Source organism: Lactuca sativa, chromosome 5, assembly GCF_002870075.4.
Source record: "Lactuca sativa cultivar Salinas chromosome 5, Lsat_Salinas_v11, whole genome shotgun sequence".
Taxonomy (NCBI): Eukaryota; Viridiplantae; Streptophyta; class Magnoliopsida; order Asterales; family Asteraceae; genus Lactuca; species Lactuca sativa.
This window is the reverse complement of record NC_056627.2, coordinates 252,452,985-252,463,316: the sequence shown is the minus strand read 5'-3', so window position 1 is coordinate 252,463,316 and position 10,332 is coordinate 252,452,985. Positions and strand designations below refer to the sequence as shown.

At 30.6% G+C, this 10,332-nt stretch overlaps 1 protein-coding gene across 16 annotated transcripts; it reads left to right on the top strand.

Annotated features, from left to right (window-relative positions):
• The first annotated feature begins 3,665 nt into the window (after nucleotides 1-3,665).
• On the top strand, nucleotides 3,666-8,445 carry LOC111899518 (uncharacterized). 16 transcript variants are annotated; one of them, XR_006192756.2, is made up of 7 exons: nucleotides 3,666-4,614; nucleotides 4,844-4,956; nucleotides 5,607-5,656; nucleotides 7,254-7,551; nucleotides 7,643-7,730; nucleotides 7,831-8,023; nucleotides 8,121-8,445. XR_006192756.2 is itself a non-coding variant. In XM_052771572.1 (7 exons), exons 1-5 carry the CDS (start codon nucleotides 4,507-4,509, stop codon nucleotides 7,647-7,649), a joined length of 312 nt encoding a protein of 103 aa, XP_052627532.1. In that variant the 5' UTR covers nucleotides 3,668-4,506; the 3' UTR covers nucleotides 7,650-7,730; nucleotides 7,831-8,023; nucleotides 8,121-8,445. The 16 variants fall into 16 exon arrangements, 5 of the variants coding, with proteins under 5 accessions (XP_052627532.1, XP_042758749.1, XP_042758752.1 ...); XR_006192753.2 differs by having other exon boundaries at nucleotides 3,667-4,614; nucleotides 7,254-7,418; XR_006192748.2 differs by adding an exon at nucleotides 6,808-6,871 and having other exon boundaries at nucleotides 3,667-4,614; nucleotides 7,254-7,418; nucleotides 7,643-8,023.
• Nucleotides 8,446-10,332: the final 1,887 nt, after the last annotated feature.

The following is a 10,332-nucleotide window of genomic DNA, read 5'->3' as shown; positions in this document are numbered from 1 at the left end:
TGAAAACCCGACTAACCCGACCCGATTAACCTGAAACCCGATCGGGTTGACCCGATTAACAGCCCTACGAATATAATATTTTATTAAAATAATAACATTTAACAAATTTTGATTTAATATTTATACATGTAAAACCAATGTTAATAGCAAAACAAACTTTATAGTTAACATATTAGTTTATTAATTTTAATAATTTATATCATTAGTTATTTCCCCTATTAATTTATGATTTTATAGACTGTTTTATGTTGTGTAAATTATATATAAAAAAATATATTGATTCATATGTATAAAAAAACAAAGTAGTATGAAAAAATAAATACTACAACCTTTGATGATTTTATAAAACGTTGTAAGTTATGGAAGTTATATATAAAACCTATGTTGGTTTATATATAAAACAAATAACAAATAGTATTAAATGCATTATAGTTTTTAATAAAATAAAAACACTATAACATTATAACATTTAAATCAAACAAAACTTATTAAATATTTATAAATCAATTAAAATGAATATTTAGAAATCAACATATATTTGATATATAGAAACATTGTTATAAAAAATTTGTGTTGAAATAACCATTTATACGACAAAACTTTTTTTTTTTCAATTATTTCATTTTGAATCACAAATCTTTTCAAAAATATGAATTTTTAAATCAAAGCTTACTTATATACTACTAATATAACTACAATGTTGTAACGCCCGTAGATCCGGGCTAGTCAATTTAGAGGCAATAGGGGTCGAAAACGACTTTTTAATAAAAGATTATTAAGAATAAATAATCTCAACCAAGTTGTAGTATATGTTACAAGGTTTCCATACATATAAAGAGCGTCGAAATCCGAGTTATAACGAAGAAGTTATGACCCGTCTAAGTTTCGCGACGGAACCGGCACGATACCAGGAGGCGTAAATAGAGAATTTATGATAGAGAGAGATTTAGCCTTAGCGATCTAAATGAAAGTTTTAGTATATGTTAAACCAAGAGTGTGCATAAAAAGAACATCCAAATCTGACTTCGTATGAGAAAGTTATGATTTTTCTAAGATTTAGCATAGCAGTGCACAACCCGAAATCTGAATTTTAGATCGGTCGATTTTTAGCCAAAATAATCTAAATGATAAATGAAGATATCGTTAATAGGAGTTAAACAATAAAAAGACAGTCGAAAACAAAGCTCGTATGCGAAAGATATAGACGAAGCTTAGTCCCTACTCTTCGAGCGCTGCGAATTCGATACAGTTTTGTAAATCTGAGATAGAATGAGAATTAGCCGACAAGGTCTAAATGAAAGTTGTAGTACTTGTAAATACCAACGCGTAGATATAAAGAACGCAGAAAACGGAGCTCGTATGCGGAAGATACGGACGAAGCTTAGGGGCTACTCTACGATAAAATCCTTATAAATAAAGGATGAATCCTTCATAATTTCTTCACACCATAACCTTTCTTTCTCTCTCTAGCCTCCTTAAACCCCTCCCAAGTCTAGGGAACCTCCCTAGCACGAGAAAGAAGCCCCGGAGCGCCCGACGGCTCCGAGAAGAAAAGCTTTCGGCTCGGAAACGCTGCTCCAGCGAAGCTCGGTTTTTAATAAAAAAAAACCCGTTGTAAGTGAGCTACGCCTATACTATATTTAATATACCTTTTATTTAATTATAGTAACATTATTAGGACCTTAAAATAATTATTTGAGCTATTATTACGAGTTATATTGAGTGTTATTTAATGCTTATATAATAATAATAATAGCTAGACTGTTAATTAGTTGCGGTTAACGTTAAAACTAAACCCTAGTGATAATGATACTAGGTTTTTGTCGAGGGAAATTGTTTTAAGAAGTAACGAAGTGTTGTCCGAGTGCCGAGTCACCACCTTACCAGGTGAGTGCATAGTTACTTTTATCTTACTCATAGATATGAAATATTTTATATAAATTACGTGTTATGTGTGCATATTACCTGAGTACTTGCTGTCTATGTTGGATGAACGATTATATACACGTTTTAAAATGCTTTAAACTGTATATGTATTTTATATCTACGAAAATGTTGGGGTAAGACATGTGTAGATGTAATGGATGAAATATGAGTTGGATGATGAGTTGAAAGGTGAAATAGACCGTGAGGTGAGGGTGAGAGGTGGACGATGTGAGAAGCCTTTTTCCCAAATGATGGCCCCATCATTCAGCAAAGTATGGATGACAACCACGGACTATTCTAGACAGTCCAGTGGAACACTAGCAGGCTCGCAACCGGTAGGTGTTGTGAACGATGTGTTCACCGGTGTACTCTAAAAACCCATTGATATGTATTGCGAGTGGACTCTCGAAAACGATACTGTCAATAAAACCCTGGCAGATGCGCCTAAAGGACTCTACCGGCAGAAGCGCCTAATAGAGAACCTCATAACCCCGGCAGATGCGCCTAAAGGACTATTCCAGCAGATGCGCCCCATAGAGAATGTCACAATTTTGGCAGCTGCGCCTAAGTGACAGAACTAGCAGTTGTGCTTGACAGATGTGTCATTTACAACGATGGAATTCGTACCTATTCCTTAGGATACTCCTTAGGAATGAATGAACAAGAAATATCTGATTCTTAGGGTAGATCCTTAAAAATAAAGAAAATAACGGGGATGGGTAATTGGGTTAACTGTTTGATGATTAAACATAATAATTATATTATTGTGAGTTGAAAACCCTATGTACTCACCAGGTTTCCCAACCTGACCCGCTCAGTTTATTTATATCACAGGTGTCGATATGAAGTGACATTACACTGAGAGATTAAAGAGATGAAGATCACTAGTGTAAATAAATATAAGTTCCGTTTATACTTATGTTCCTGTATTGACGATGACATCCCAAACGTTTTAAAATGAATAAAATACGTTTATTCGAAAATATTTTGATAACGTATTTATCGTATTTTTCTATGAACAAATTCCGCAACATTTTTATGAAAAGAAGTACTCTGATTTTTATAAAGCATAAACAAAATCGGTCTTTTCTGGCCGTGAAAATGAGGATGTCACAAATGTGTATAATAAATAAGTGGGAAATAAAAAAGCATTACACATTAATACCCATAAGTTTAAAAAACTTTTGAATGCAGTGGAAAATATAAAGGCAAATTATATTAAATTTGAAAAAAAATAATTACATTTAAAACAAAAATTATTGAGTTGTAGTGGGAGTTTTAAACTCTTGATTTGTGGCCAATAATATAATATAAATATTAACAATTATATGTTATAAAAACAATATTATAAATATTTATCATTGAAATAATAATTTTTATACTAAGTTGTAACTAATATTATAATAATTTGAAGTATACGATAAGAAATATATAAAAAATTGTGTTTGAATCAAATTGATTTAAGTTTTTTATTTAAAATTATTTTAAAATATATTTATTTTTAACTAATTTATAAATAATTTATTTGAATATTTTTTATTTCCTATATTATTATTATTATTATTATTATTATTATTATTATATATATTAAAATTGTCTATCCTAGCTACAGTAAAGTGGCTAAGGGATTGACAAAAATGGTCCCTCAATTATTAATATATATACATTATTTAATGTTTGTCAAAATTGTCCCACTTCTTTCTACAAGTTACAATTCGCTCATTCTAATTCATTTATTAAATTTTTTCCTGTTTCTGGAAACTGTGAATTCCGCCACCGCCAAGCTTATGAGATAACAGATACGTGGCTTCTTCCTCTTTCTTTTTTCTGCATCTCCTTGCTTACTCACCCTCAGTTGTATCTCTTTCCACCGCCATTGTTTCGTAGACCTTCCACCGCTTCTTTTTCCTTCTGCATACCTTCAATGCGATTCTTACCCTTCTCCTTCCAATTCTATAAATCATTCATCAATCTGCTCCACCGCCTGGCTACATAACCAATTGTTTTGGGCCAACCCGCTATTATATGCCCATTTTTTCTGTATCTAACCTAATCGGAAACTTGGCTACCCTTAGATATATTACATTTTTTCCTGTATCTAACCCAATCGGAAACTAAAGACAAAATGGATTTGCCTACAAATGGTATAACCTCAACTGAAAAACCACAAGTTGCAAAACATCTTCAATCGCTGTCAGTTTCGCCATCACAATCACTCTACGCATCAATTTATGTGGTGCTTCAGAAAAGGGGTTAGACCAAATAACCTATTTGCTTTGAAGGTTGGAGTAGCGGTGGAGAACATCAAGTCTGCTATCACAAAGGGAGTAGTAGAAGCAGCCGGCATGTTCGTTCCCAAGTCACTGCCTCCAGTTTCCTTTATCTACATTATCTCTCTTGCCAAATAATCCGACCCATTTGTTTCAACTGAGGAAACCACCGCACACCGTCATTGTTACCGTCTATTTCCGCCTCTCAACAATATAAATACTAGAGTTGAAGAACAAATTTATCATGCTTTCCTGATGACGACGTATGCTGTTCGATTCCCCTTTACTGATTTGAGACTGAGAGCGACTGATGTTGAAAACGAGATGTTCATTGATCAAGGGTTTTGTTTATGGGATTTTCAAATTGAAATCTAAAGTTCAGCCGTTTGATCATATCTTCTCTGCAGTGCTGCTATTGGTAAGTTATATCTTATAGTCTGACTTTTATCAAACAAGCAAAGCAACGAATGTGATTATTAAAATTTAGAGACTGTGTTACGTATATCTCCATTGAGAAGTATAAGCAGGCTACCTTTTTTATTTTCTTTTATCTCCACTCCTGATGACATTGATTGTTTTACCTTTATGGTTAAACTTTATCATTTGATTATCTTACTTATATAGTAATCCATGATTTTCGGCTTCAGATTTTTCCCGCATCCAAGGTTATTGTTGCAGTCTCCACACAGTCCTCTCTCAGTCATCGCAAGCTTCCAATCGGTTATAACGCCTTTCCTCTACCAACTTTGTCCTATTTTGTGTAAGTTTTGCTATAATTCCTTCATATTTTTTGTATCTGAATCATATTTATTTCATGAATGTGGATTTTAATACTTATAATTGTTTTAGGTTAAGTATATAGACGAAAGATTGACCAAATTAAAGGGTGGGGTAACTTTGGTGATTCTAATTTGATTCTTGCTCTTGCTTATGTCTTGACTCTTGATCATTACATGTTCGTTTGCCCCAGGAAGCACCTCATATGCTTCACTCTCCAACACCATCTGCTTACTATCTCTAAACCTTTATTTCAAGTTTCTATCAATCTTTTTTCTGAACTTTGTTATGCTTTCTTATTTCACACATCTTTCCCAGTCTTATTCTCTACATTTGAAATTGTTAACTCACTCACCATCACAAGTCTGTTTGCCCCAATCAAAAGTGTTTTCCAAAAAAAAAATTACACCAAACTAATCAGGTTGCAAGCCTATCATGTGACTAGATGCAATTTTCATGACCAAATTAATGGAAACAGACACACATAGATGTAATTTTAATGGATACAGAGAGTAGAAAGTAAAAGTTCCTTCCTGTTAGGCACTGTATTGTTGTTTATCAGTTAACAGCTGAAAGTTTCAACGGGTTATTGCATTTAACCTTATATTAACTTCTTTTTATATATTAATTTAGGTACTTCAAACATTTGAGTATGCGTTGGACAAGTTTTGAACTGTTTCAAGGTACATTGCTATTTGTTGAATTTCACCCTATTAGGTTAAATGTAAGAATTAGCAATGTACTTTAATATATCACATATATCATAACAATTTAATTTCGTATCTTTCCATTTAAAAATTATGCTTCAATTTTTTTTCTCATCAACGAATTAAATCTTTTATCCACTTGCAACATGGTGTTAAATTTCCTCTTTTTTGTGTTTAAATTTTGTCAGTTAAGCATGATGATGTATGGTGGAGATGGCATAGGTGAGCTAGTAAGCCTGTTAAAAAATAAAAATTGTTATTAAATAAACTCTTTTTTTTGCCGTTTTCGTTCTATAAGTTTCACATCATAGATCTAACATAAATTATCAAATTAAAAATCACAATGTTTAAGTTGCAATGAAAGATGATTAAAGTAAATATTTCTTAAACATGATTGAAGAAACTAATGGACGAAATCAACATTCCTTTAAAAATGAGAAAAGACACTTCATTTAATTTCAGGAAGTTGTCTACTGCTCCTAGGTCCCCACAAAGGAACTAACATATTAAACTTTATCATATAAAGCCACATGTAACTTTATGTCCAAAAGCCATTCCTAGCATCGCAAATCTGCAAAAGCTCCAAAACCAAAAAGCAAATAGTAATATACAGAAAAAGACCAAATTGCCCTTACTTTATAAATTTGAACTAGAACTGCATAGAACCTTTTATAGATCCCTTATTTCTTCTCTTTTTTTGTCTTTTCTAAATAGAAGAAAAAAAAACCCTTTAGTATGATCCTCACTGCTTCTCTTTTTATCAACCTTTTTCAATTGAGCCCAATCCAAAAGAAAGAAAAAAAAAATCAGATAAACCTCTTTTAATATAACCCAAGTTATTCCAATAATTCCTTTGCCATCATGTGATATGAATAACAAATAATCACACATGAAATATCAATAGTACCTTCATATAACATTCCGTTTTCAACTTTTTATTCAAAAATCTATCAAATATAGCATTTTACTTTTTTTTTTAAACTATACTAGTATAGAATTGCATCATCAATTTTTAGCTATTGTATTTTATGTGTATATTCATCGGGATCAATTTTTAACTATTGTATTTTATGTGTACATTCATTGGGATGATGATATGATACTATGAGATATGATGTGGTTTTCAGATTAATGTAGATCTTGAATATTCTTGCTTGGATTTTAGATCCTAGCAGACAAATGAAATCAAAGGTTAGCATTTTTTATTAATAAAAAAGCGTAAAATGCAACAAATAGCAACTTAGTTTCACTAATTGTTTATTATAACATCCTACTTCCATATCTATAATTGGTTGGAATTTTCATAGCATACCGCCTAATAAAGAAAAAGGCTGAAAGCATAATGGTGTAAAAAACGGGATGCTTACAAATAAATGAAAGTATGTTGCTATTTCAATCATGTGTTAACCTTTTCATTTACTACTTAATTTCTTGAACGTACTTTGGTTATTCGGTTACAAACAGTTTTATGATGCACCGGTTAATGGATGTAAGAAAGGATAGAATGAAACAACGATGCCAACCAGTTCCATTATTTGGATTACTTATTTGATAAAACTTTATGATGCACCAGTTAATGTTTTGAATATTGCAATGGTCCATGCCACCTCGCCGACTCCTTCACCCAATCACTTCCTTTTCATCGAAGATTTCGTTTGTTGACTCTCTCAGCGGTTTCCCGTTTCCATTCCTGGCTTCCTCTTCTCACCTCTCTGTTAGGTTACATTTCCATTTCATTGTAAGTCTCCCACCTCTAATTTCTTTTCCCATTTTGGTTTTGGAGTTGACTAGGACCAATGAATTGGATGCTGATTACAAATATCTGTTCTTTCACCTTTAAAATCCACAAAAAAAATTCATTTGTATGTAAGGTCGATTACTTCAATTTGGTTGCTTTTTATAGTTTTTTTTTAAATGGGCTATCAGTTTTTTGAAATTTGATTAAAATATGTTTATTTGCAGGGTCTAATGTTGAGATGGAGAACAGATATTGAACAGGATTAGAGAAGAAGTTATGAAGGCAGCAGATGAGTACAATGGATTCAGTTTGGTAATTTCTTTTGACTTCGATCGACTCTTTTTTTCTTTCTACCAACTCCATCCGCTTTTTCTACTTTGTTTCCGAAATTGGAACGTGCTCTTCTTATTAGCTTCGCTCATCACATGTTCGATAAAATGCCTTTGAGGCATTTGCAACAATTGTAACCAGGAAAAGCCCTCTTAATGCGATTCCCTGAAATGTATAAAGATCAAGATTGTTGATTGTGGAATGTTGAATAACACCTTCTTTCACTTTTGAGATTAGGTCAACTAAATTAGAATTCTGCTATTATGGGTAAAAGAGTAAGTACATTGTTATTTTCGACAATTTTCCCTTCAACTAATATGATTACGTGTTGCATTTTAGAGGAATATGATGTACTTGCCATATATCATGCAGGACCTACTCTCATGAATAATATGAAATGGCAAAACATTAGTATCCTCAAAACACTACATTTGTCCATACAGCTAGCTCAGAAGCTGATCAAAACCTACGAAGACATAATCTAGACTGTTAAGGACAACCAATAAATGTATCACATTTACCATAATATCCATGTATTTTCAATTTAATGATACTTATGTCTTTTGTTTGTTGTAGTAACCAACCATTTTGGAAATCATTTGTACTACCCTCAAATGTAATGTAAAAACCTATGAGTTTGAATCAAATCTTTCAGAAGGTTATCAGCCCATGCGGAGCATGGGTCTCCCACTAGTTATTATTATTATTATTACTATTTCAAATAACAATAATTTATTAATATAATATAATCTATGTTTTAGTTTTACGTTATTTTAAACAATTATTACTTATTACTAATTAAAAACTACTTATTTGAAAATTTTCATTATTATATTTATAAAAAAAAAAACTATCATACTTTTTTATTGTACTTTCATTTTTTTTCAAAGCTATGAAATATTATAAGAGAATGAATGGTTCAAATAAAATGGTAATTTGAATTTAAAAACTATAGTAATTGTTATGTACCGCGACCAATCTTAAAAACAATATGTTAAGAGTGGGTTACAGGATGAGGAGTATTACACTTGAGGTATATTTTGATCAACTATATTTTCTTATGAAAATATTAATATTTTATTTATTTTACTTTTCATTTAGGATAAAGATGAAAATATTAATATTTTATTTATTTTACTTTTCATTTAGGATAAAGAATGAATAAGAAAAAAGAAAATTGACAAGTGTAATAAGATAATTTATTTTTATTACTATAAAAACATTTAAAATTGGGTACATCCATATAAGTTTTGATAGAACATAAAAAATTTATTTTATAACATACATAATTATTGGTTTTCAACAATAAGGTTATATCATATTAAAAATCATTCGTTCTAATTCGTCATTATCACCAACAATTTGGAATAATAATTGTAAACTCCTCTCATCAAAATCAATTATAAAAAACTTCATCGATGTTATTTACAAAATAAGCGATAGAAACTAACATAGTATATACATAACATAAAATACATGTTGAATAATGTTCTCTTTTATATAAAATATATTTTCTTAACATAAAAAAGAGAGAGTCAACATAAAGATGCATACATGCTAACAAAGTTAATTGCTCTAACTTATAAATAGCTTGATGGTTGATTTACTAAAAGCTCATGAGAAGTAATTATCAATCCCACTTCATCATCCTGTGATTATAGAAAGATGCATAAAACATAAACTTAAAAAATTATCTCAAGTATACCTTTACAAACATACCTAAATTTGAACCTTGGTTAATATTTAAAACTTTAAATGTACCCAATTTAAGTTTACATGAATTTATATTTGGAAAAGTTGCAATTGCTTTCTTACATCTATGGAACTACTCATACAACTCTTAAAATCCTACAAATATAATCTATTATTTTGTGTTGACATACATGCAATATGTAATCTACAAATTTCTTATATAGGCTAAATATTTCATTTAACTCATCAATTAAATAGTATGATTTGAAGAGTTTTAAGAGTTACAAATCATAATATTTCAATTAATCATAAATTAATCTGTATAAGTTGAATAGTCTTATGAGTTTCAAATGTATGAGGTTCAAGGAAAAATGTTAGCTTTATAAAATATACTAGACGAGTTCCTGCGTGTTGCGCAGCGAAGATTAAAAATATATTGTTAAAATATATGTTTAAAATGGTTATGTTATTGACATTAATTTTGAGATAATATTTTTACACTATTTATATATATATATATATATATATATATATATATATATATATATATATATATATATATATAATCTCTATTATTTTGAACAATAATTGTTAGAACGTTGTTCTATCAGGATCGATTGATTCTAAACATGCAAACAAATAAGTACGTAAAAGTGAACACGAATATGGCTTGAATACGTTGAATGATTAATGCTTAAACACCTCAGAAGATCTCGATTAAGAACTTCAACTGTAGAGGTGTTTAGGGTTACAAAACACAAGCGTAATTAATAATACGTCTATCATTATGCATACATGCATGCATATATATAGTCTAACCCTACAAGACAATCAGGAAGGACAGGCCGAATCCGGATATAATACAAAAAGCCCAAGACGCAACACAATAAGC

What these genes read in the sequence shown, in the direction of transcription:
- LOC111899518 (XM_023895355.2), top strand. Translation starts at nt 4,507, where the DNA reads ATGTTGAAAACGAGATGTTCATTGATCAAGGGTTTTGTTTATGGGATT. An exon ending in TCTCTGCAGTGCTGCTATTG is followed by an intron (nt 4,615 to 4,843) that starts GTAAGTTATATC and finishes TTTCGGCTTCAG; the next exon opens with ATTTTTCCCGCATCCAAGGT. An exon ending in CCAACTTTGTCCTATTTTGT is followed by an intron (nt 4,957 to 5,606) that starts GTAAGTTTTGCT and finishes ATATTAATTTAG; the next exon opens with GTACTTCAAACATTTGAGTA.